This window comes from Ochotona curzoniae, unplaced genomic scaffold (assembly GCF_017591425.1).
Source record: "Ochotona curzoniae isolate NIBS_2020 unplaced genomic scaffold, NIBS_Ocur_1.0 contig_66, whole genome shotgun sequence".
Taxonomy (NCBI): domain Eukaryota; kingdom Metazoa; phylum Chordata; class Mammalia; order Lagomorpha; family Ochotonidae; genus Ochotona; species Ochotona curzoniae.
In genome coordinates, this window is record NW_024466512.1 from 26965559 (window position 1) to 26992980 (window position 27422).

The 27422-nt window shown below is 41.1% G+C and overlaps 1 protein-coding gene across 2 annotated transcripts; it reads right to left on the reverse strand.

Moving 5' to 3' along the window:
- Positions 1-8343: 8343 nt before the first annotated feature.
- Positions 8344-22973, reverse strand: LOC121164020 (cytochrome P450 2C14-like). Of its 2 annotated transcripts, XM_040991867.1 has the most exons (9): positions 22806-22973; positions 21126-21288; positions 20700-20849; positions 18671-18831; positions 15615-15791; positions 13994-14135; positions 10959-11146; positions 9412-9553; positions 8344-8536 (listed from the first exon to the last, which is right to left on the reverse strand). In XM_040991867.1, the coding sequence occupies exons 1-9, from the start codon at positions 22971-22973 to the stop codon at positions 8355-8357; spliced, it is 1473 nt and encodes a 490-aa protein (XP_040847801.1). In that variant the 3' UTR covers positions 8344-8354. The 2 variants fall into 2 exon arrangements, with proteins under 2 accessions (XP_040847801.1, XP_040847802.1); XM_040991868.1 differs by lacking the exon at positions 15615-15791.
- Between the last annotated feature and the right edge of the window lie 4449 nt (positions 22974-27422).

A 27422-nucleotide genomic window follows, 5' to 3' on the forward strand; every position in this document is an offset into this window, starting at 1 on the left:
TTCTTTGTCTGGGTTCACCGCCCAAGATCCAAGTGAAAGTCCATTCCCACCTGGTTGCTGGTGGAGTTCCAGCTGCTGGTGGAGTTCAGAACGCTGTTAGCTGAATGCACCTGGAGTATAAGTCACTGCAACACCACACCATTGTTTTCATTGCTTTCTTCTGTCTGTCAGTCTCCCGGTATCCCTCTGCTATTGTTCTGTCCTCTCCTATTTCCTGGAATGTGTCCTCTCTGCTTCATCCTGATTAATTGTTTCTCTGTCTGTTTAAACTTGTCCTTACCCTATTCCACCATCTTGATCCCCCATTTTACTTTTCAGCATAACTCTGAGCTTGTTGTCTTTGAAAAGCATAGACTGGGGCCCAGCGTGGTGGCGCAGTGTTTAAGGTCCTCGCCTTGCACGCCTGGGATCCCAAATGGGCGCCGGTTCTAATCCCGGCGGCCCCTCTTCCCTTCCAGCTCCCTGCCTGTGGCCCGGGAAAGCAGTCGAGGATGGCCCAAGGCTTTGGGACCCTGCACCCGCATGGGAGGCCTGGAAGAGGCTCCTGGCTTGGGATTGGCATAGCATCGGCCGTTGCGCTCACTTGGGGAGTGACTCATCGGATGGAAGATCTTCCTCTCTGTCTCTACTCTCTGTATATTCGCATTTCCAATAAAAATTAAAATAAATCTTAAAAAAAAAAAAGCATAGACTGAGAGTCTGAGAACTGTTACTCAATCTAGAGTTGTCCTAAGATTCCTCACAATTAGATGCTGATGGCAACTTTGGCAAGATGATAAAAACATATGCTAGGCTTCTTTTTGCAATCAATTAGATGGCAAAGGATTCAGTTCACTTGTGCCCATTAATTTTTAATCTTACCAACAACATTATGAACTTTACATGATCAATTCACTGCTGTTAAAAATTGTGGTTTCATTGCACTGGGCCACATTCCAGATACTGGGAATTTAAGATAAACATCCAAGAGATTGCAGTGTGCAGTCATGACCATGAACCACTGAAGTAAATTATTACTTGCTGCAAAGATTACTCAAAATTCTACATTATTAAACTAATGAACAGTCAGTTGTTAGGACATTGAAAAGAATCAGAGTATTCTATAAAATATATGTTAGAAGTGGCCATTGCCTGCTCTTCTAAAATCTAACATACTTCGTTTGTGACTTAGAAGCCGTTCACTCAGTACCCTCTACCAGCATGACAGCTGCCAATCCATAGAACAGCTTTTCATACATGCAGTACCCAAACATATACCAAGTTATAAGTTAAACAAATATGTATATCTTTCACCACTGAGTGCAAAATACAGCAGAGGGGAAAAGTCATTAAGGTCATACTGATCATTAATGACACACACACACACACAAAAAAAGAAAAACCAAGGCTGTTGCACAGCAGGTTATTTGCCACCTGCAATGCCAGCATACCATATGGGCACCAGATCATGTCTTGCCGACTCCACTTCCAACCCAGCTAATGAGCCTGAGAAAGCATCAGAGAATGGCCCAAGTGATTGGGTCCTGGCACCTATGTGGGAAACCTCCAAAAAAGCTCTTTCTCTCTCTTTGGTCTAGCATAGTAGACTAGTGTCTAAAGTTCTCACCTTGCAAACACCAGGATACTAATCCCAGCAGCCCCGCTTCCCTTCCAAATCCTTGACAGTGGTCTGGGAAAGCAGTCTTACATAGACCATAGCCTTGGAACCCTGCAACCATGTGGGGGACCAAGAAGAGGCTCCGAATTCCAGGCTACTGGCTTCAGATCAGCTCAGCTTCAGCCACTGAGGCTTGTTGTGGAGTAAATCAATGGAATGAAGACTTTGTATTTGTCTTGCCTCCTTTCTTTATACCTACTTTTGAATAAAAATAAAATTAGCCTTTTTAAAATAAATTCTCTTTTTCTCTCTGTAACTTTGACTTTCAAATAAATAAACATATGCTTCAGGAATAGACACAGAGGAATTTCACTTCAGATTTTCTGATATGTGGTATAAGTACTACAACCAACACCACAATTACCTGGACAATAAAGCTAGCCAAACAAAGCAAATTCAAACATTTGTTACATTAAATGAGCACCACTCTGGTCATAAAGCTCAGGGTGTCGGGCAGGCTTACTGCTGCAGTGGGTTAACCATGGATGTCCATACACGTACTGCAGTGACAATTGCATTACTAGATCACCAGCTTCTAATCCAGATTCGTGCTAATACATCCAGACAAGTACCAGATACTGGGTAAGATCGGGGGTCCTGCCATCATTGCAAGACCTGATGGTTCCTGGCTTCTGAATACTATCAAGCCTAGCCATGAACACGTGGCTTTTAGCAAGCGAAACCTGCAGAAATGGGATCTTTATCTCTCTCTCTCTCTTTCTTCTCTCTCTCTCGATCTCTCCCAATTTCTCTCTCTCTCTCTCTCTCTCTCTTGATCTCTCTCTCTAGTGTGTATGTGCACAGATGCACACTGATATGGTTCTCCCTTTGTCTCTGCATTCCAGGTAAAACAAACAAGATGTAGGCTTCAAGGTGTAGGGAAGTCATCATTTCACTAAAACAATAAAGAAACAAGATACACACAGAAGCAACGCAAACAGCTGGGATTCTCCCATTTTGTCACTGAAGGGGTAAGACCTGCCCAGCACCATGGGGGAAAGAAATAGCACAAGAGAATCTACTGAAAAGGAATGTGGAAACTTCACTTCCACCTCCACAGTCACCTCCACACAAGGCCATTTCTGCTCTTCTTTGTCTCGCTGTCACCAAGGAACACGAAGTAATGCACAATAATGAAACAAATTACAGACACAACAATCGTCCCCGATGTGGTAGAGAGGATGGAGATAGATATACCATAGCTGACCCACAGGACACAAAGACCACAATACCCAGACCTGAACAGGAATGGGCACTCAGTGCTCATCAGCATCAGAGTATCACTGCAGTCCTTTACCTGATCACTAAAGACAATGTTGATGCAGAGCCATGTGTGTTTGAAGAGAGCAGCATGCTTTTTGCTTGTCTTTCTAAAGAGAAAAATTTATTGTTTTCAGACCCAGTTACACAATGCGTTATTTATCATGATAACGGGGATTCTGGAGATTTACAGAGTCATAGAAATCACATGGCTTAGAGTCTACAGACCTTGCTTAAAATAAAACTCTCCCTGTTAGAGGAATGTAGAGGAGAACCTCACAGGGTCCCCTGCTTCCCAAGGACAGCACACTGCAGCTAACACAGCTCACGCTGCAGCCTGAAACCACTGTCTGGCTCCCTTTAACCCAGTAACGTTCAAGTCTGCAGGATTGACCAACAGTTATTGGCTGTGTAACTATGCTAAGAGTCACTCTTTTATGATAAAATGTAATTTACTTGATAAGTTTAGTTAATAATTACAGCAGCAATTTGTCAAGATCAGGGTCAAAACAGTTTAGGGTTTAACCTTTAGGACTTGAGTGACTGTATGTCCTGAGAAGTCAAGGACTAACCCTGTAAATGAATGCATATACCTGACTTTTAGAAAGCACTTTCTGGTTCATAGAAGTATTCCCTATGAAGTAATTCAGTGCCATACATATCCTCCACACACCCAAACAGCCTCTCCCACAATCAATAACACCAGTCAATGAAGTTCATTAGTTAAAATTCAACAAACCAGCACAAGAGACATGGCATACCAGGTAAGGATGCTGTGACACCAGCATTCCCTATGGGCAACAATGTATGACCTGGAAGCTAGTGTCATGTTCCAACTCCACCTGATGGCCTGGTAAAGTAACAGAGGCTGACACAGGTACTTTGACCTCTGCCAGCCAGGTAGAATGCCTACTTGAAGCTCCCAGTGCCCTGTTTTACCTGGCCCAGCACTGGACATTGCAGTTTTCTGGCAGGTGAACCAGGAAAAGTAAAATATCTCTCTGTCTCTGCCTTGTCTCTATAACCCTGTTTTTTCAAAAAAAAAATAACTGCATCCCTTTTTAAAAACAACAAGGCAACACTGACACATCAGAGTTCATATTTCACAAAGGGTTCACTCTGTGTTGCACACTCCTTTCCTCTAACATTCAGCGAACTGTATATATCATAATGCTATCAAACAGGACAGTTTCACTGCCCTATAACACCTTGGTCTCTGCTGATGCATCTCCTTCTTCAAGGTTAAACCTCTCCACAATAATCTTCATGTCAACAGCGTGTGCCTGGATACCACTGCATAAAAGCTTTATATACTGGCTTCTTTCACCTAGGTGTATGCATAAATTTCTTCCATGTATCTTCAAGTCTTAAAAACACATTAATATTTATGGATTTGCTTGATTGTTTATTTACATACTTTTACGAAATAGAGTGCAAGAGGGAGTTTTCCCATCTACTGGTTTACTTCCAAATTGGCTGAGATAGCTAGATTCCTGCCAGGCTGATTCCAAGAACCAGGAATTCCATGCAGCTCTACTTCAGGACTGGTAGGGACCCAAGTATTTACTCCATCTTCCACTTCCTTCCTAGTTGCATTGGTAGAGAGTTGGATCAGAAGTAAAGTGCCTAGGATGGGATGCCAGCATCACAAATGGTGACTTAATTAAACTGTGCTATACAGGCCCAAATAAATCCAAGTCCACTTCCAATAACACGGTACTGCTTCATGGATACTGTGCCTACTTAATAAAGCTTATTCCTAGCTTCTCCCTCAAATTCATTCTTTTGTATTTATATTTCTGATACATTTAATTTCTCATTTTATAATCCCAAATATATTGCTATTAATTACTATTATTTTTGTTATTTTCAACAGTATCAGATCAGTTAAAATAGTTTGAGCTGTTAGCCATTAAGGTAAATAATTACTTACTACTACAAGAAGTCATATAAATCATAAATGAATAGAAATGGATTAGAATAACCATTGCTGTTGCACAGCAGATTATTCACCACCTGTTACACCAGTGTACCATATGGGCACCAGATTATGTCTTGCCTACTCCACTTCCAATGCAGCTAATGTGTCTGAGAAAGCATCAGAGGATGGTTCAATTGTTTGAGTTCCAGCACCCATGTTGGAAACCTCCATGAAAAGCGCTCTCTCTCTCTCTCTCTCTCTCTCTCTCTCTCTCTCTCTCTCTTCTCTCCATCTCGCTCTTTAACTTTGATTTTCAAATAAATACATTTATCTTTTAGGGAAAGGGAAAAGGGGATTTGACTTGACATCTCTGACATGTGCTATGGTGTACTACAGCTAACACCACAGTTACATGGACAATAACGCTAACAAAACATGGCAAATTCAAACAATTCAGTTATTGGATATGCTGTAATTTATTTATCCATTCAGTTATTACAAAATATTTTCAAGGCTTTCAATTTCTGAAAACGATGTAAAACCTGTGTTAAGCATCCTTTGAGGGCTTTATGTGGATACAAGATCTCAACTCATCTGAATAAAAACTGAGGAATGTAATAGCTGGACAGCATGAAGAGTCAAAAAATGCAGTTCTGCATAACTATCATATTTTCTCATGATACAGTGCCTTAGTCAAAGGGATTCCCCTTTCGACTTCCTCACCATTCCTTTTCCCCTCCAGCTGTTTTCCTCTATGTTATAATAATAGCATAGCCACTCAGTAACAGTCACAAATCCAACATTCTATTTAAGTGTGTCATAGGTATAGACAATGGCAGTAAGCATAGTCTCCTATTGTCAAGATATATTTAACAGTTTCCCTGGTAGTCCTCCTTTTATTCAGGAGTAGAAATGCATACTGCAGTGTAATTCAATTCCCATGAACTACTGTCCATTATATAGCTCATCTATGAAAATAGATGTATTTGCATGTTTACCTATTCAACTGAACTTACATGTATATCTATTCAACTGAATCTAATTTATTCTTTTTTCTAGAATTTCCTAAGGTTGATGTATATATACTGCTTTTAATTTTTTATTATTATTTTTAATATTGTTCACCCAGTTGAAAGAAATGTATGTCCATGTGGGTCTCCAATTATACTGTGGGAGATCTGACGTAGAAGAAGCCAGACTTGACTTCTGTATGCACCAGCCAGGGCAGGGTCAGGTTCAGTTAGCCACCTACACCAGCCAATGAACATACTGCTGGATGCAGCTGCCTCCTCACTATCAATGCACCCATATCTCATGTAAATTGACAGATGCTGCAGCCCAGCCAGTCTGCACAGGCCCAGTCCTCATGGGTATCAGTGGGTCCTGCAGCCTAGTCTAGGTGACCCCCATACCCCCCTCCCCCCCACACACACACACTTGGCCAGATCCAGTCATAGTTGTTGCATGTTTCAGTCTCCGCTGCAGCATAGCCAGGCCCACCCACATCTCTTTCCAACTATCATGCATATCCATGGATGCTGGCACTTAGCTCAGCCCAAACTACCCCCAAATCAGCCCTCATGCATGCCAACAGCTGCCACTGGCTTGTCCAGCCTGCCCTATCCCAGCCCAGCTTCTCATGTTTACCGTTGGAGGGGACAGTTCAACAGGAAAGTGCCCACAGTTCCCCTGCAAGACATGTTCCTAAAGCTGGATCTTGCACCTGCCAGAGGGTAGTGCACTCCACCTGAAATGACTTATACCAAGTTCCTGGAACTTCCCAGCTGGTACTACAGCCTAGTTCAACTGGCCCACACCCATTCTGGCTCTAATGTGTGCCCAAGGATATAGCATTAGCCTAGCCCAGACTGTCCCACACTAGTCTTAACTCTCAGGCTCACCAGTGGAAGCAACAGCCCAGCAAAGGAATTACCGAAGTTACTCCACCCACACAGTTTCCAGCCCAGGGTGGTACATGTGTCAGCAGGTATTGTGGCCCAGTCTCAGATGGGCCACCCTGAGTCTCCAAATTCAAACCAGATGCTACAGCCTGGCTTAGCCGGGCCCACCTCCAGCCCAGCTCTCACTGGTGGGTGCAACAAACTTACCCAGCCTGGTCCACCCACAGCCCTATGGTGAACTAACAAATGCTGTGGTCCAATCTGACTTGATCTGCACCATGTCCTTGTCCTCACTCATGTCAGCATTTGCTATGGATGACTCTGCTACCTGCCCTCACACCGAGTTCACTTTTGGCAATGGGTGCTACAGCCCAGCCTGCTATAGCCTGCTTCCACCCTTGGGTGGATGCTATGGTCCAGTCTGTTGTGGTACACACCAGCCCTGACATTCACTTGGTGGGATTGTGGGCTAGCCCCTCCATGGCTCTTTCCGTGGAAGTTCCAAGAAATCACTCCTGTCAAACATACTTCCAGCTGCTCCCACTCCAATGTTTCCACACTCCCTTCCCTGGGCAATCTGCCATCCAACCACCACCACCTGGGGCTGTGGAGGCATATCCCAGCCTGATTTCACTGCCTTCCCCCACTATCTTGAGAACAAAGAAAAAAGAAAAGAAAGAAGAGAAGAGAAGAGAGAGAAGAGAAGAGAAGAGAAGAGAAGAGAAGAGAAGAGAAGAGAAGAGAAGAGAAGAGAAGAGAAAAGAAAAAAAAGAAAAAGAAAAAGAAAAGAAAAGAAAAGAAAAGAAAAGAAAGGAAAAGAAAAGAAAAGAAGAAAAGATAATAAGCAGTGATGCCGGCATATTGATATAGTTAACACAAATTTGGCATTTACAAGGCCCAGAACACACGCCAGCTATTAGATGCTGGTCTCTCAACACAGCAAGGCTTACATAGGTACAATTTAACCTATGAAATTACTCCAGCTGTGAATTGAAGGGTGTAACTTCAAGATTGCTTATTTGAAGAGAGTGGCTTAGAGATCAAGAAAACAATGGGTACTTTAAGTTGCCCTTTGGTAACCCCTTCAATATTGTCCTGTACATTGAAACCACATCTGACAGGTTCTCTCTTCCACATGCAAATATGTAGTACCTAAAGATGACAACAAACAGAGCTCATTTTCTGCATCTTTGTGCTGTCATTATAACGACTAGCATGGTCTCCTAGGACTTGATTTTCTTTCATTTCTTATTCACATTATTTGCAAAAGAAAAAAATCTGAAAACTGATTTAACAGTTAATAATGGTTTTATTCTGAATACATAGGAAAGATATAAGTATGAATTATCAAATGTCAACCATTTCCCACAATTTCGCAGCAATCACCTATTCAGAGCTCAACAGTAGCAGGCATTAAAACAAGTGGTAGTCAATTCAAACATATTTATGAAGAGACTCAGAACCTCCAGATGGAGACTAATAGATCTGGAGAACTGAGGACATGTCAGAGTACAAAACATGGAAGGAACCCTTGCTGGGGGGAGGGGACCAGGGCACCTGCAAGAGGACAGCTGTAGACCACAGCACAGCACAGCAGCCCTGTGACCTGCCCTCTTTAGACAGGAATGAAGCTGAGCTTGTAAGAACGAGGCACACGGCCTAACCCACTAACAAGTGGAGTGGTGTCAAGGTCCTTTACATCACCATGAGGCTTCAGGGTAAAGTTCTGTAAGATGGTGGTCAGGAACAGAAACAGCTCCATGCGGGCCAGGGCCTCTCCCACACATGCTCGCTTTCCTAAAAATAACAAGCACGGAAGATTTTTCATCTAAACATTGAGTGGAAATGATCCAAAGAAGCATTCAGTAACTAAGTGACTAATGACTGAATTGAAGGGTGGGTGGGTGGGTGGAAGACAGGCTAGCTGGGAGAGTGATGGAATATACACATGGAAAGAATAATGAACACTTGCTATACACATAAATATAACAGCATATTACATCAGGCATCACCCACTCAATAAATATTAATTGGCTATCATTTCCATGTCACATATTTAATTACTACCACAATATAACCACTCTGAGTTTACACAATTTTAATAGACACACATTGTGGGCAGTAGGTTAAAGGAAATTGGGTTGAGGGAGGGGCATTCACACATGAACATCTAAAAAGATCATGATAAAATGGAATGAAAAGGTAAGTTTATTAAAGCTCAAGAACTATTAAGGCCATCATATATTTTCTTTCTTATAAATTATTTTTTTAAAATAAAGAAGTCTTTATGGCTCATTAAAGTGAGGACCATCACAGAAGTACCTCTAAATTGTCAACCCATGTACCAGTCTCATGATCAATGAGGACAGTTGAGATGAGTCACATTCTAAGAAAAACTTCTGTGCACTAAAGTATTTATACACCAGATATGTTCAGTTAGCATATAGTGCAGGTTTTTTAGTTTGGAAGAACTGCTTAGGCTCAACCCAAATACATACAAATATGGTTCTAAGGTCAATAGCAAGGAAGACACCAGGAGTGGGATCTCTGATCATGTACAAACAGCACATCTTCCAGATCCACAAAACAAACCACCCACGTTTACACTGATTACAAAAATCTATTCTGTACCCTTTACCCTGTATTCACGCAGAAAAAAAAAAATTGGTTACCTGTTGAGAAAGGCAGGAAATAGTCACTTTTCTTAAAATTGCCGCTCTTGTCCAGAAAGTGGCCAGGGTCAAACTTCTCTGGGTTCGGGAATTCTTTGTCGTCATTCAGCATAGAAGTCAGTGATGGTAATATTGGTGTTCCCTGGATGAAACAGACAAAAAAAACTGAATCCTGAAGAAGCCAAGCAATGGGAAGAAGGATGAAAATCACTTCATAAATCTCTTTGATCTGTAGATGAGAAAACCCATGTGCAAAAGAATACCATGTCATTTCAGCCAGAACACGCAATAATCAGGGTGAGCTTAAGCTCAGGAACAATGATTTCCCTCCAATAGTATTTGATGTATTGAGCCGTTGTGAACTCAGTGGCCAGTCACTCCTCAGTCCACCCTGTATTCCAGCAAGCCTGCACTTGGGTGACTGCCCTCACTTGCTGTTCTGATCAGTTGTTCTATTGCACAGCATGACTTCTGCTAAACACAGTCCTGGAAATCACTCCAGGATAGTATTGTAATAGAAGTGAAAAGAAGAAAGATATTCAAACAGATTGAAGAACTCTACATACAGAAATTACACATGATCCCACAAATTTTTATTACTGACAAATAAATTTAAGAAGGTTACTGATACCATATAACAAAATAACTCAGTTGCATTTCACATACCAAAAACAAATAAAATATGAAGTTATTTCAAAAAGAAAACCATAAAATAGAAAACATCTTTTCGCAAGGGAAGAATTTTATCTGTGCAACTCAAAGCAATGAAAACTAAAATTAGCCATTTCCCAAAATTAAATCATTTCAAAAGCATTGGGTCATATGTACAACTTAGCAAATAATCCATGGGTTGGAATTTTCCACCAGTCATATGTCAGTTTATTCCAAATTGATCTAAAATTGTAATACCACTCTGATACAAATCCTAAAAGAGTGTTGGAAGTTCATAAGCTGTGATATTTAACACTTACTACCTAAAAGTAGTTCTTCTATTAAAAAGCAGAGAAACATCCTAAGGCTCCAGAAATCAAGATGTGTAACAGAAAAAAAATTTTTTTGATTCATTTTAATGTATTCGAAACATATACTTACAGAAAGTCAACAGGAATAGTCAGACAGGGAGAGGAAAAGAGACAGAGCACGGTTCATTCTTCAAATGGCCAAAGCAGCCAGAACAGAGCTAAAGTGAAAATGAAATCATCTCCCTGGTCTCCTGTGTGAGGGTGGGAATCTAGAACTTCAGCCTTTTTCTGCAGCTATCCCAGGCACATCAGCAGGGAGTTGGAGCTGAAGTGGAGCAGCCATGACACCTGTTGCACATGTGAGCTGCTGACTAACAGACAGAGCAGTCACTCACTATGCCACAACTCTGGGCCTTATGCAGTTGTTAATAGCTGTAAACTACAAACAGTACAACTCAGTAGTTAAGAAACCCCACTTAAGATGCTCACACTACTATCATGCTGTGCTATTGGAAAGTTGAAATGCTTCTCTGAGTTGAGGAATGTCAAGATAACAGACCTGTGGTGTAGCAAGAACAAACTTACCTTGGGGATGAGGTAGTTTCTGAATTTAACGTCACAAGTCGTTGTACGGGGTGCACTAATAGGGACGAGGTCGATGAATCTCTGGATCTCGTGGATGACAGCGTCCGTGTAGGGCATGCGGCTCCTGTCCTGCATGCAGGGGCTCCGGTGTCTGCCGATCACACGCTCAATCTCCTCCTGCACTTTAGCTGAGAAGACACAAGGGAGGAGTCGGGGACTAGGATCAGCACAGCCCATGTCTCACAGCAGGTGAGGGCTGAGTGAAGCAGGAGGCAGGTGTCCAACAGCCCTGAAGATCAGAGTGCACGGAGACTCAAGAAAGCATCACTGTAGCAGACACAGGAGCTTCATGGGAAATTCTTCCTCTGAGAAACTGGGTATGGGACTTGGACTGTGTTCTATGAAAATACATTATCTTTATCAGTATAATGTATACACTTGCTTTGATTAAAGTAATACATATATTTCATTCACTTGATGAAATACTAATCTAAATTAACTTTCAAATAAATTAATCTTTTTTTAAAAAGAAACAAAAGATACTGACACTTGCGACATGGTAACCACTACATTTTAAAAAACAGAAACAAATATTTTGTAGGACACTAATGAATAATATTTGTGAATAGAATTCTATAACAGATATGTATGTGACAATGGATGTGTGTGTTTAGTGTGGATTTATTTGTTATGTGGATTCTTTCACTTGCAGTTATCATACAGATGGCTGATTAGAACTACTGCAGAATATTCTTTGAAAAATTGTACTCACATTTCTATTGCTTTTGCTTATGATAAAATTGTTCATACTTATGGAATACAGTGTGATCATTTCATGCATGTATTTTGTAATTCAGGTTAGTTTACACTTCATTCACCAAGTCAGTTTAAATTTAAATCATTGGGCCCTGCGGCGTGGCCTAGTGGCTAAAGTCCTCGCCTTGAATGCGCCCCAGGATCCCATATGGGCGCCGGTTCTAAGCCCGGCAGCTCCACTTCCCATCCAGCTCCCTGCTTGTGACCTCGGAAAGCAGTCGAGGACAGCCAATAGCTTTGGGACCCTGCACCCGTGTGGAGCGCCTGGAAGAGGTTCCTGGATCCTGGCTTCGGATCGGTATAGCATCGGCCGTTGCGCTCACTTTGGGAGTGAATCATCGGATGGAAGATCTTTCTCTCTGTCTCTCCTCCTCTCTGTATATCTGACTTTGTAATAAAAATAAATAAATCTTTAAAAAAAAAGAAAATTTAAATCATCAGGTATTTTTAAATTTCCAACTAACATTTTGTCATTACATGTATTCATGATATAGCAGATTTCAGCATAGAGTATGTCCTGATCAAGACATTGTTCTCTTTGGTCATGACTTTAGGTTTGCAGCCATCAACCTCCCCTCTTCCATTTGTTTATAAACTCATAGTAAATCCTCATGCACTGTACTCATCAACTGTGCCATACATTATCAGAATTTATTCCCACTGTTAAGCTGGATTTAGTACCTGTTACAGCATAATATGATCTAGGTCTGCTCATTTAGCTCTAAATATAGGATATTGGTGCTAGCAATGTTGTGTAGTGGGCTGAAGCCGTCATGGCAATTTCACTTCTTATCCAGCTCCCTACTTATGTCTTGGAAGAGTTGTGCAGGATGGACCAAAACTTTGGGATCCTATACCCACGTGGAACATTCAGAATAAGTTCTTGGCTCTTGGATTCACATCAGCTCAGCTCTGGCCATAACAGTCATTGAGGAAGTAAACCAACACAAAGAACATCTTTCTGCCTCTACTTTTCTCTGCAAATCTGCCTTTCCAATAAAAAATATCTTGAGGTATTTTTAAACATAAATGTAAAAAGCAAAATAAAATATAGGCTATCCTTTTTAAGAAAGAAAAACACTTCGTTAAGTGTTGGTATGTGTGCATAATGTTTCTTATATCTATAAAGTGTCAAGGGGAATCAAGGATTTCATGTCTACAGTATTACAAATACTGCAATGAAAAACATTAAATTTAGCTATATCTTTAAGATACAGAGGTGATATCTTCTGAATATATACCTAAATATGGAACATTGGGAACATAAAATGTTTATTTTAGATTTCTTAGAACCATATTCACATTTGCAAATAGTGACTCTAACTGCTGATTTTATCTGTCTTAACTAATTTCTATACTTGCAGCCAGGAGACATGAGGACAGCTCTCTCCACCCCTCATCATACAGAGTGTCAAGGTGTTCAAAACTGCTAGAATTAATTATTATCATTACTGACAGTAACAAACACTGCTCTTAGGCCTGGGCGTCTCCCTCACACACACACATCATGCCCTGGCCCACTGTGAAGTGGTGCTTCCAGGTCTGTGCCCCACACCCTTCCTGGCCCTCCCAGCCTCCAACATGAGCTCTCCTTTTTCCTGGGCCCATGACTCCCTCTCACGTGATTTTAGTTGAGTGCAGCAAGACAGCTTCTAGGGACTGTCTGGGAAAAGAAATCAGAAAATGAACTCGTATTGGTAAGAAACAGAAATTAAGAAAGCCAGTTGAGGATTTTAATGCAATTCTCGTCCTCTGTGTTTATATAGACTCTCATATACCCATTTGCCTCTGAATGAATTTCTTTATGCTTTGCCTTGAATCCTTGTCTTCTGAAATGTCTGGGTGGATATGTTCATCTATACCAGCATAAGGATCCTATATTGTCAGACTAATGAGAGATCACTGAACGATCATTCAAAGCGTTCTTGCTCTCAGGGAAACACCAGCAGACAGTCCCAGCGCACTTCGTGAAGCCCGTGCCTGTGACATACCCCTCCGTGGAGCCCAGGCACTTTATCCACAGCTGTTGTCACTGTCCTGAGCTTTATGACCTTGGCTATGCCTCTCATGCCCTCAATGCACCGGTTATCCCTTCATCAGAGTGCCGCTGCCAGCACGGCATCTCAAAGACAAAGCTTCTCTGAGAGAAACAAGTGCAGGCTAAGCCCGGCTTCCCAGAGTCTCTGCTGACCCTGCATGCTCCCTCCCAGTGCTCATACCTGTGACCTCAGGGTGCTTCAGCAGGAGCAGGAGCCCATATCTCAGGGTGGTGCTGGTCGTCTCCGTTCCCGCAGCAAACAAATCAAACACCGTAACCAACAGGTTGTCAATAGTGAACTCACTCTGTGGGTTGTGCTTTTCCTAGGAATTAAGCGAAAATTTGATATTGTCTAACTCTTTTCATCATAATCAGCCCAAAAGAACTGATATTTCTCTAAAATAATCAAACTTATAAAATGGAAACAGCAGTATTACAACACTCTCAGCTCATTGGATCTAGAAGGCATTATGTTAAGTGAAAGCAGTCTGACATAGAAAGATAATCACATGTCAATGGGCATCAAAGCGCAGTTCCATCTAACCAGCTCAACTATTCAGCCCTCACGGATGTTGCTGGTTGTCTCTGTCTAGCCACGCCAGCCCCTTCCTAGTTTTTGTGCCCTTCCGTGGGAGTGGTAACCCAAGAAGGAGGAGCCCACGATTTCCCTCTACGAGGCCTCGCCCACTCCCAAATTATGCACTCTCCAGATGGTTCTGTTGTTTAACTTGACAGAATTAGCCCCCAGGGCAAGTTCTGCCAGCAGATGCTGTGGCTAAGCCCAAACAACCCTCACCCACTCTAATTTATGTTTGCACCAGTAGGATCAATCAGCCCTGCCTGGCTTTTTCCTTGATCTAGTCCACATGAGGCCCACCGGTGTTGTAGCTCTGCCTAGTCTGGTCTGTCCCCATCCCAGCTCACACTCTCCAGTGGGAGTAGCTGTCCAGCAAGGGAACCACCCCTTATTTGCCTCCCTTCCTGGTTCTCACGTGTGCTGTTGGGCGCTGCAGTCACATCTGGCACAGGCAACCTCACCTTGACATGTATGAGAGCCGAAGGGGATGTGGGACAGACTGGACTAGTCTGCTGCACATATTGGCAAATGAGGGCAGGGGCGGGCATGGTGGGGGTTATTGTGGGTCGCTCCGACTAGGTTGCAGCCCACACTGGTTCATGTGAGGGCCGAGTATGTGCTGGACTGCAGCATCCATTGGTTCCAGTGGAATACAGCGCAGGAAACAGAACCAACCCAGCAATGGCAACCACCAGCTGATTGGGGCGATGGACTGTGCCCAGTCCTGTACTTGCTAATACATACAAGAATCTGGTCTGAGAACACTTCAGAAAAAGTTTCTTTGGGATCCCCCAAATTGAACTGCCAGACTCAGAACCCTAACCATGAAAAGACAGAGGACAGAACAAATCAATCAACCACCTCAGCTATATGGTGGCAGTGAAAAACTGGGCAAATGGAGAATCTATGATGGACTATGTCAATCAGTGGATTCTTCAACTACCTCATCGTGCTTGGAGTGGTGAGTTGGCAGCAATTCAGAACTGTTGAACTATCAAAACCACTTGAGCAAGACCCTCGGAGCCTGCCCCATATCAGGGACCTGAGGAGGGTAGGAGACTGGGTGGGGCTTCTCCCTTAAAATCCTCTTTTAGTCAAGATCCTTAAGCACAGCAGGTACCTACAATGGGGGTCACATATTACTTACCTGATCATTTGGATATTTCTAATAAGTACAGAAATTATCAATAATCCACAAAATGCATACAAAGAAATGACTCTTTACCTGTTCCATTTTGATCAGGAAACAATCAATGAAGTCCCGAGGGTTGTTAATGTCCAGAGATTCTTGATGTTCTTTTACTTTCTCCAAAGCATAATTTTTTATATAAGTAGTATTTTTCATTGAATTTTTGTGTTTTCCAGGGAGAAAATCAAGAAGAATAGGAAACATATTGCAGATCTTAAAAAGATAATTATAAAACCACATTTAGCACAGTTATTAAAGATATATATTTAGTACACAAATCTATATATTAAAACTTTCCTAGAAAAAGCATCTCTGCTTTGACAGCACCATTGGAGTGTTTGTGTAAATTAACTCTTGGTACTGACAAGGAAAGGTAAAGGAGAAAGCCCTGGTTCCCTTGATCAAAGATGACAATAACCTCTTTACACACATGTTACAGTCTTCATCTTCATGCCAGGTCTCACTTAATACGTCAACACTTTCCTACAAGCTCAAAATATAAACTGGCATGTGTGCACGTTGAAATTCTGTAGAGAAACAAAGGGAAAAGAAAGGCTTACCAACCAGATATCAAGCTCAGACACTGCTGTGTCTACACAGAGCATGTGGCCTCAAGAATAAAACCATCATTGTATGAATGGGTAAATTATGAAGACACCAAGAATTTAGACCAGCATTTTCTGCATGAAAATCTGGGCACTACAATGCCTAAGTTACTTCCATAAATCACAAAATGCGTCTGATCTTTACAGAACAAAATCATAACATTTTCATGAATCAGTCATCTCAAAACAATCAATTTGGTAGTAAACCTTGCTTGGTCAACATGCCCACACATTCGAGATTTCCAGGTAGAATCTGTGCTCCCACTCATCCTCATTGACATCCCTAGATGGGGTCTTGCAGGCAAACAATACAAGGAAAAGACCTCTAAGTCATACAGTATTTTCACATGTGAGAACCAAAAGCTTTCAACAGGGACCTGGGCTCTCCATGGAGAGTCATGAGTAGCCTGGTGGGAAAACACAGAAGAACCTCCAGGAAAATGGGCTGTCAGGTTTGATGGGAAAACCACCCGCCGAGGGCTTGAATTTCAGCATCATCTGTTCTCTAAAGAGCTCAACTCTATACCAGGAAAACTTCTATTATATTATTTCACCACTGGATATCAACAAAGAAGTCACAGAAGACAGATCAAAAGCCCCATTTCTCTGCAAACATTTTTGCAAAACCAGCCTGAATCAGCTTTATCAGAAATCTAAGCCAAAGATGACAAAAAACAACAGAAAGCTGAAGGAAAAAAATTTTAAATATTCTGAAACTTTTTTTTTCCTTCAATAAACCATTGTCCCATCTGCCTTCTGAAGAGACTGTAGTCTTGGCAAGGACAGCCTGATCTCAGCGTGGGACTCTGGTCTGTGATTCAGGTAAGAGGTTGTGTCTCTGTTCTAAATCTAATAAAGACATTTGTCTTTATTCAGGTGTATTGAATTCACATAGGGTGCAAAGAAGTAGGCTTTCCTCCAAAAATTTTAAGAAAAATGGACAGCCTACAGCAAAAGATTACAATTGAGGTACAGATTGCAACACTGAGACCAAAAGAAGCAGAGCTGGCTAGAGAAAAATCATGGGAAATTAGCGCATTCAGAAGTGCCTAAATACTGGGAAACACACCCTGGCAAGATACAGACTAGGAAGGGAAATGAGAGGGCCAGGTGTGGTAGCCTAGGGGTTAAAGTCCTCACCCTGAATATGCTGGGATTCCATACGATTGCAGTTTTAATCATAGTGACCCCGCTTCCCATCCAGCTCCTGATTCGTGGGCTGGGAAAGCAGTCAAGGATGGCCCAAAACATTGGGACCCTGCAACCATATGGCAGACCCAAAGGCTCAAGGCTCCTGACTCCAGCTTCAGATCAGCTCAACTCTAGCCGTCGCAGCCACTTGAGGGGTAAATCGGGATGAAAGATCTTCCTCTCTGTTTCTCCTCCTCTCTGTATATCTGAACTTCCAAAAAAAATAAATAACTCTTTTTTTAAAAGCAAACTGAGAGACATATTACACTAGAGTAAAATGAGGGAAGTAAGGCTGGAATATGCAGCTCCATGTTCCTAAGGAGACTGAAAAGTTAGGAAATCTGACAATGCTCGGGACTTCATAATTAAGAAAACATTTTGAAAAAAAAAAGACATGTTCACCAAGGGTGTGGTACTAAGAGAGTTCCAGATTACATATTCCAGGGCCTTTGATATCATGATCTTGCTCCTGTGTAGCAGGGGTGGATGTGGCCAAGGCTGCTCAAACACACAAGTTAGGTGGGCATGGACATAGGGTGGGACCAAGGAGCTGTTTCCAGAACAGTCTCCTGCTACCTGGGGCACACCTAACAGTGAAGACTGCTGTTGGTGCTATTAGGAATACGCAAAAGCGTAACTTCTGAGAGACTACTTACAGACGTATGGAACGATGGGAGACACGGAGGTTAAGGGAGAAGGACAGATGCAGAAGAGTGGATTTGCATTTGTAACCTCTAAAAATCATAACAGCGTTGATAACATTATTGTTCAAAAATATCAGAAGATTAGTGAACATGGATTTGAGGTGAAAATGGATTTTTCCAAACAAGAGACACATTCAGCTGCTGGATCACCAAGAGGACACAGGGTGAATGTGACAATTTGGTGAGCCTCGCAGGAAATGTTGCAGGTGGTTAGGGTAATTCTGGCATAGTGGAAATTCGGTAGGAGCAGAAGGCTATTGTGGTGGGGGTGCTGGCAAAATTTTGACCTGGTGGAAAACATGAATTCCAATAAATCAAATTTTGAGGTAGCAACGATAATAGTTTTGTATGTTATAATGGATAACAGCTGTAACATTATGGACCCAGCACAGGAGGCAGTTTTGGAGGAAGTTGTTTGGGCAATGTCCATGGTGGAGTTGTTTCTGGGGCTGGAGGAGGAAGTGGTGTATCAGCTAACTGAAGGTTCCAAACCCAGCAGAAATGTTGAAAAGTGGAGAACTGCAATGTACAAAATGAGCTTGTCAGTGAAGAGAGGAAATGTTTCATCAGCAAGAGAGGAACATCATCTCACCTGTACAATCTTTGAATTAACATTCCTGAAGTTTTCATTGATTTTTTCCATCAACTTAAGAAAATCTGCATCTCTATACTCAAAACGGTTCTGGAAAATCACTGAGCAGATCACATTGCACGGAGCAGCACCCAGGATAAAGGTGGGGTCACACGGTGAGGCTAAAGAGGAAAACATTCTTAAGCACTATTAGAAAAAGCCATACAAACCTCCTAGACTTTGAACTATGAAACACAGGTGGTTTTAGACTCTAAAACAGTAAACATTTACAAATTACCTGATCAGCATCATCTTCAAAGTGCTGAGAACAACACCACTCCCCTTCCCAGAAAGGACTATTGACCTCATCCCTTATTGAATGACAATCTTCCAGCTTCAGGAACACCCAACGCCAGAGGAAACACCACAGCCTCTGTGTGCAGGACTCTGACCCCAAGTCAATGTTATTTGGAGGCCAAACAGAAAACCTTAGAGGCCACCCTTGAAACACCTGATAACTCGAGTTATCAGTGTGCAATTATATCTACCCTGAAACAGAACAGTCAATAAGGAAGAAATGGTGAGGGATTTTTGCACATATTCAATAATTAAGGAAAATGGGTGTAGAAACTGCAGAGTGAGGAACACGAAGAAGAGAAAGGGTTGACACAATTCATGGGTTTGATGAAACAAACAAGAACAGCTAGAACTCATGGAAGCCAGGGAAAACAGCCCAAATAAAAATTGACCAAGACCTGTTTGCCTCAAATTACAATGAAGTTAGACAACTTCCAAAGTGGCATGGCAAACACCACATGTGAATTGAGGAATGACCTGTTTAGAGCATTTGAGGTGGGAGGAAATGTACTTCTTCACTAGGAAACAATGCCCATCACCACTAACCAGGCTGGACACCTTTTCGTTGCACTAAGTCTGTGCTCCTGTGGAATTCCAGATTATTGTGCTACATAGCCATCAACAGAATCGTGTGTCACCTAAATTTTCAATATGACCATCACTGAGGTCAATTCCATCATTTTACATACACAACAAGATAAAAGAAAGTTTTCTATTTTGCATTGTGTTTTGTATCTTGGTGAGCAATATTAGAATTAAATTTTTATAACCAAGACATAACTAAATATTAGATGTATAAAAATTTGACATCATGATATAATTAAAAATATTGAATCAAAATAATATAAAGAAATGATATGGAATAAATAACAAATGCATGAGGAATTAAGTAACAGATGGATAAGAAATTAAATAACAGATACATAATGAGTGCTTTAAAAGATTGTTAGGCAATGAAAATCAAAGCCCTATAAACACTGAAAAATCTCTTAGGTCATGATGGGAGGTTCATACTACCAGTGCAGACCAATTAGTGATAGTATCTGACGCCTTTTCATGCTCCATCATAGTGTAATCAAGTCATTCCCATCATGTACCTGGTGATGTGTTCTAGAATATTGTTCCACAATTATGTACAGGAATAAAAGTATTATTTTCTCTTTGAAAAATGATGGTGCCAAATCAAAGTAAGAACAGAAAATAGTCTGATGAGGCTTTTATTCCCAAAACTGTATAATGATCAATACGTGAAGCACAACAGCGAAATATGCACAAAAGCTCCCTGGACTCTGCTTCAAACAGTCCCCACTCCTCCAGGGAGATGAAAGCAGGACAAAGAATGCAATCACTCACTATCCTTGCAATGAGTCCATCCAAGACAGGGAAGATGTTTCTTAAGGACATTTAAAGGGTCATCCACCAGATCCTAGGATGACATTAAGTGGCAGTCCCCATCTCAGCACTCATGTGTTTAGGCAGCTAGCAGCTAGGAGCAGCCCTCTCTCCATCTTTCTCTTCTACTCCGGAACAGATGGAAAAAAAAAATGGAAGCAATTGTCTCGTCCAGCTTCCTCCATTCCTCAACCTCCCCCACCAATGGTGCATATGGACATACACCTTTCTCAATTATGGGAGCATCATCAAAAATTAAAATAAATGTAATTTTTAAGAGAATAAAAAAAGATAAACTCACCATTTGTTTTCCTCAGCTCCTCCACAAGGCAGCGGGCCTCCTCCTGAACTCGCTCCTCTATGCTCCTCTTCCCCATGCCAAAATTCCTCAAGGTCATGAGTGAGAAGCGCCGGGTGTGCTTCCATGTCTTTCCATTGCTGAAAATGATTCCTGAGACGAGAAATGGAAAGCTAGGGAGGATTTCAGATTAGGAAGAGGAAGCTGGCATCTGAAAGCACCTGGGGCTTGACTTTTATACATCCTCCCCATCACCATTGTCTCCACCACACATATTAACACACGTGAACACACACACATCTAACTCATGCAGGCACACAGGTGAACACAGGTGTGTATATATATGCAGGTGAATGCACAAATACATGCATGGTCATGTGCAAGTGAACATATATGTGAACACACGTTCACACAAAGGTGAACACTGACCCAATCCTTTATTAACTTTTACATTCACTGGCAAACCATCTCTTCCAGAAAACTCCTCTCCCAGGTCAATTAGTGCTTCCTTCACTGCTTTGTAACCGTGCAACACCACAGTGGGCTTCATGCCGAAACACACAGTGAACACAGGACCATAGACTTCTGACAGCTAAAGGAGGAAAGAAAATCTGAATGTTAACAAGAGAAATCTCTCCTAGCCAGAATTATCTTCATCATTCAACTGACATGAATACCTTACTATCAGTAATTTTATTCTTTAAATTAAGCATCAATATAATTTTGGAAGATGTACACAAACATGTTGATGATTGTAACACATGATTGTAACACATGGTGGCTCCCAAAACCCTTGATAATGCAGAGGAATTTGATTATCTTGATTAGTCAACACAGAGAGTAAAGACTAATTCATCTGGTTCCTAGCCTAAAATCACAGAAATATAAAGGTATAGATTATCTAAAGTTTTAGCAGTTTGTAATTAAATGTCTTTTTTTTTTAAAGATTTATTTATTTATTGGAAAGTCAGATATACAGAGAGGAGGAGAGAAAGAGAGGATTATCTTCCGTCTGATGATTCACTCCCCATGTGAGCACAATGGCCGATGCTATGCCAATCCGAAGCCAGGATCCAGGAACTACTTCCGGGTATCCCACATGGATGCAGGGTCCCAAAGCATTGGGCCATCCTCGACTGCTTTTCCAGGCCTCAAGCAGGGAGCTGGATGGGAAGTGGAGCTGCCAGGCTTAGAACCGGTGCCCATACGGGTTCCCAGGGCGTTCAAGGCGAGTACCTCAACCACTAGGCCACACTGCTGGGCCCAATTAAATGTCTTATAACTAATAAATAGAAGGCCCATATTTAAATTGTGCTTTGGCGACACTGATGCTTGAAAATTTATCCAAGTTCACAGGTACGATCAGAACCTACCACCCCCAACTCAGCTGCACTATGATAATAATTTGACATCTACAAGCCACCTACCATGGGAAGCTGACTCAGCAGAACTCACCCAGGAACTCAAAAGCCCAGCCAAGTAAAGCTCTATGTGAGTAACAAGCATACAGAGAGTGGGCACCACTGAGGCACAGCACGAACACACAGACCTGATGTAAAGATGATTTGACCCCTACTGTGCGCTCTCTGTCACAGATGGTGGCTTTGCACAGGTCCCAATACATTCCATTAACACCCAGAAGACCCTACCTCACTCTCTCTTTTATTCACTTGTATTGAAGAACCATAGAGTACTCCTGGACAGCAGTGACAATTTGCTTCCCTGAAGTTTAACTCTCTTGGTTATCAAAGCAAATACAAGAAATAAACTAGATGATCTTTCACTAAAATTAGCAATCACAAAACACTCTGTTGCCACCGACGTTAAGGAAACTAAGCCACTGAGTGAAAAGAATGTGAAACAAACAAACAGATACTGGATTTTATAGCTTTGACTCCACACTACTGCTATAAAGCTTCTATACCAACCAAATCCATTACTTTCTTCCAACTATTTCTGAGAACACAACATCAAATGTTGAATCCCAAGGGATTGCTTCTTTGAAATAAAATACTTTAGTAATTAGCTTCCAACCATACACAATTTTTGAACCCTGGGGTAGATTGCTTATCCTTTACAAAACACTGGAACATCATAATGCATACTTACTTTAGTTAGGGATTTGCTAACGTCCTTAAAATCCAATTGTAGCATGTTGCCAAGAATTGGAAGAGGAGTGGGACCAGGTGGTAGGCTCCCTCGCCCATGGCTCTGTTTCCAGAGTGAAAAGAGAAGCAAGCAGGAGAGACAAAGCACCAGCACCACCGTGGGATCCATGGAGCCTCCTCTTCTTCCCGAGACAAGTGGAAGCTGGCAACCACAGGCTGTTATAGAACTCCCTGCTCATCACGTGTGCTAGACCTGTACTCCAGCAGGTGGGCTAGATGCACTTTAACTATCCTTTGAGTGAACTTTGGTCTATTGATAAAAATGAAAACAAGATGTTATTTTTTAAACTTTGTTTTTCATCCCTTCCTTAGTCCCTTCCAACTCAGGTTCTGGTCAACTCATTGTGTGTGAAACGTGTGGAGGTGCGGTACAGGCACTATTCTGTGGCTTTTGTAAATAGCCCCAGTGGATAAAAGGCCAGGATAATAAGAACTGATATTAAAATTAATGCATTGAAAAAATGTTCAATATTATTATCTATACATCAATGGCAGTTAATAACTCATTAAGGGTTTGTATCTATAACACTGTGTGAAGTACAAGGATATTTTCCTTGAAATTGGGCAAGCCTACAAATTTTAAATCAGCTATACTAACATTAGAGTACTAAGCATGATAGGTGAAATAACTCATACTTGTATAACTTTGAAGGGAGAATATGGACAGAACCAAAGGCATGTCCTCCAGTGGAGGATGAGATGAAGGACTTCTCTGCACCATATGCAGACGCCAATGGCAGATGACCTAGAGTAGACAAGATCTGAACAGCACTGACGCAGACAGCCTGACTGCATCACCAAAGTGTATATATACAAGGCATGTTCTGTAAAACCATCATGACTCTGGGCATCAACACCAGCTACAGGTCATTACTACTTCCATTTACTTTTTTATATATGTATATAATGTACAAAATTCTGCTTATATATATCGTTATATACATAGCAAAACTATTATCAAAATAAAATATATTTCTTCTTCTGTCAATTTACACAGTAACTTCTTTGTTTACAAAGGGACACTTGATATGTTACAAATCTAGATATTATTAACCATAATTCTCACACTTCACATTGTCCCTTTAGACTTACCCATTCTCCGTAACTGCAAACTCTACTGCTTCTCTATATTACTTTATCTTCCTCAACCACCAATGACAACAGTCTATCCACATACCTATATTTGGCATATTTTTACATCTTGCATACAGTATTTTCTATCTATAGTTGTTATACTTCTCTTAATATCGATTTCTCCAAAGGGTCCACGTTTTATCGTGAATGCTGCTGTTGCCCCTATTTACAGTGAATCATATTCTACTGTATACATGTACACATTGTGGGATTTTTAATTAATCAACTGGTGATGGGCATTTATGTTATTTCCACATCTTGGTTTCTGTGAATCGTGCTGGGATATTGCAGTTATATCTGACTACAATAAGGAAAATCAAATGGATTTTCATATACAATGTTTAATTATTCATACTTATTGGGATTCTGAAAATTGGATATTTAATACCATACCCATTTGGGTTCCCACTGATTGTTTCATAAAATAAAATTATTGCCCTTTTTTTTAAAGATTTATTTATTTATTGGAAAGTCAGATATACAGAGAGGAGAAGAGACAGAGAGGAATATCTTCCCTCTGATGATTCACTCTCCAAGTGAGCACAACAGCCAATCCAAAGCCAGGATCCAGGAACTACTTCCGGGTATCCCACATGGGTGCAGGGTCCCAAGGCTTTGGGCCGTCCTCAACTGCTTTCCCAGGCCACAAGCAGGGAGCTGGATGGGAAGTGGAGCTACCAGGATTAGAACCAGCGTCCATATGGGATCCCGGGGCGCTTGAGGGCGAGGACTTAGCCACTAAGCCATACCGCTGGGCCAATTATTGCCCTTTTAAAAATACAACACCTTGGCCAAGGAAGTGGTTCCTGCAGGAAGTAGAGCTCATCTGGCATTTCTTATCCTCTGACACTTGCTACCATCGAACCAACTAGATAGTTAGCTCCACAGGATTCACTGACATTTACTTACTGCCTTACACAGCAATAACTGAAAAATAAACATGAATTTAGTTAATAATTGAAATACAGCTTAGTTAAGAAAAGAGAAAAAATGGATCTGTGTTCTAGTTTACTTGGAATCCAGCTTTCACTGCTGGGTACTTGCCTGCACTTTGCACTTGAGTTACCTGCTTTGCATAAAATGAAATCCTTCACTCTCTTCACAGCAATGAGTAACTACTGACAAGAGGGTGTCTCTGTTCCTCCTTCCTTTTATTTGATCCCTTCCTCACATTTTTCTTGCTCCTTTTGACTCAACAAAACATTCAAATCTACAGATTCACCAACCATTATTGATGGTGGGTTATGAGTTCCAAAAGGGCTGAAACAGCCAGATCTCTGCCAGGTTGATTCCAAGAACCAGGAATTCCATGCAGCTCTCCCTCAGGAGTGGCAGGGACCCAAGTTCTCATTCCATAATATCTTGATGACGTTCAATTTCTGAAAATGATACAGAAAGCTGCTATAAACACCCTTGTGCCGGCGTTTCTGTAGATGTAAGATTTGCACTCATCTGAATAAAAACTAACGAGTGCAATAGCTGGGTAGTGTGAAAAATCAAACTTCTGTTTGAAAAACTGAACTTTGGCATTGCTGCTTGCAATGATTAATAGAATGCAATGTTCCACATTTGGCTGAAATTTGGTTCTATCCATCCATTTTTTTTTTTAAGAATTTAGCCATTGAGTAGATGTATAATGGCATCTTGATCAATTATATTATAATTCCCTAATCATGTCTGATGGTCCAGTTTTTCGAGCATTTTTTGTACTTGTGTGCCTATGTGAATAGATGTATAGTCAAGTATTTTTGCTGGTTTTGTAGTCAGGTTCTCCATTTTCCCATTATTGAGCTTTGAAAGTTTTCTGTGTATTTGAATGACCATCATTTTATCAGACATGTATTTTATAAATATACAGCTTATATATTTATATATGTATTCATCAACTGAATGCTTCCATTCTCATTTTGTTGAGTTTCATCACATCAAATACTTTTCCTACTCAATATGACCATGTGATGTCTTCATTAAGTTGATGTGATGAGATATATTCACCAATTTCCCATTGTTGAATCATTCAAGCTACTTAAAATAAATCACACCTGGTCATGTGATATAACTGTTTTCGTGCACTGTTCGATATTTTATGTTTTGCTGAAGATTTTTATATCTGGCTTAATTAGATATGTTGGTCTTTAGTTTTCCTTCTTAAAACATCTTAAATTCACAGCAGTACAATCTACAATGACAAAGATATGGAAACCACTCAAATGCCCTTCCAAAGAGGAGTGGTTAAAGACACTCTGGTACCTCTACCCAATGCAATACTACACAGCCATTAAAAAAAAATAAACTCTACCATTGACAACCAAATGGTCTCAACTAGACACCATTATGCTCAGTGAAATAAGTCAATCCCCAAAGGACAAATATATATTTCTTTCTAAAATAAGTCAACTTTCATGCAAAATGTAAGATCAAAAGCCATTTCAATACTGTTTTTACTGCAACACATGGGTTTTAATATCTTTGTTCTTACTTTCATTTCTTCAAAATAGTTTATTTTCTCTTATTTAATTCTTCACTGACTCATAGATCATACAGTAGCACCATTTTCTCCAACCCGGTTTTGTCTTTTCTGCTTTATTTATTTATCCACCCATTAGTCATTCCATGCTATTTAGCTCCATGGTGTTATAAATTTTTTTAACTTTATTCCTGTTCTTTATATTGTTTTATGGACTTTCATTTAGGAATGTATAATAACAGCATAACAGAGACTTGCATATCCAGATGTGTAGATGTGGTGCAGTATGCATCTCTGTATCCAAATCAAAAGACTCTCAATAAGACTGTTGGATGTATCTTGACAATATGATGCTGGGCTGTCTGCCATTGTGTGTGTACTGGTAATGTCAGGACACACATGAATAACAGAATGATGGGCTTATGACTGCTTATGAAAGACTACACTATTGTAAAAATACAGGGGAAATCATTTGGGGGGAGGAAATTCAGGAAGGGAGGCAAGGGAAATCTCAGACCCTACAGATTTGTATCATAAAATTAAAAATGAAATAGAAGGGGGGGAAGAAAATAAGCAAATAGAAGTTCTAAAGTAATAAGAAAACAGCCAGTTTCTGGGCCCAGCACAACAACCTGATTGCAAAATCCTCGCCTCACATTAGTCGGGTTCACACATGGGCGCTGGTTCATGTCCCAGTGCTTCATTTCCATCCAGCTCCCTGCTTGTGGTCTGGGAAAGGCAGTCGAGGATGGTCCAAAGCCTTGGGACCCTGCACCCACGTGGGAGACCTGGAGGAAGCTCCAGGTTTCTGGCTTCAGATCTGCTCAACTCCAACCTTAGCAGCTATGTAGGCAGTAAACCAGTAAACGGAGAACATTTGTCTGTCACTCTGTGAATCTTCCTTTGCAATTAAAATAATAAATCTTTCTTTAAAAAAGCCAGTTACTATTTTCACTG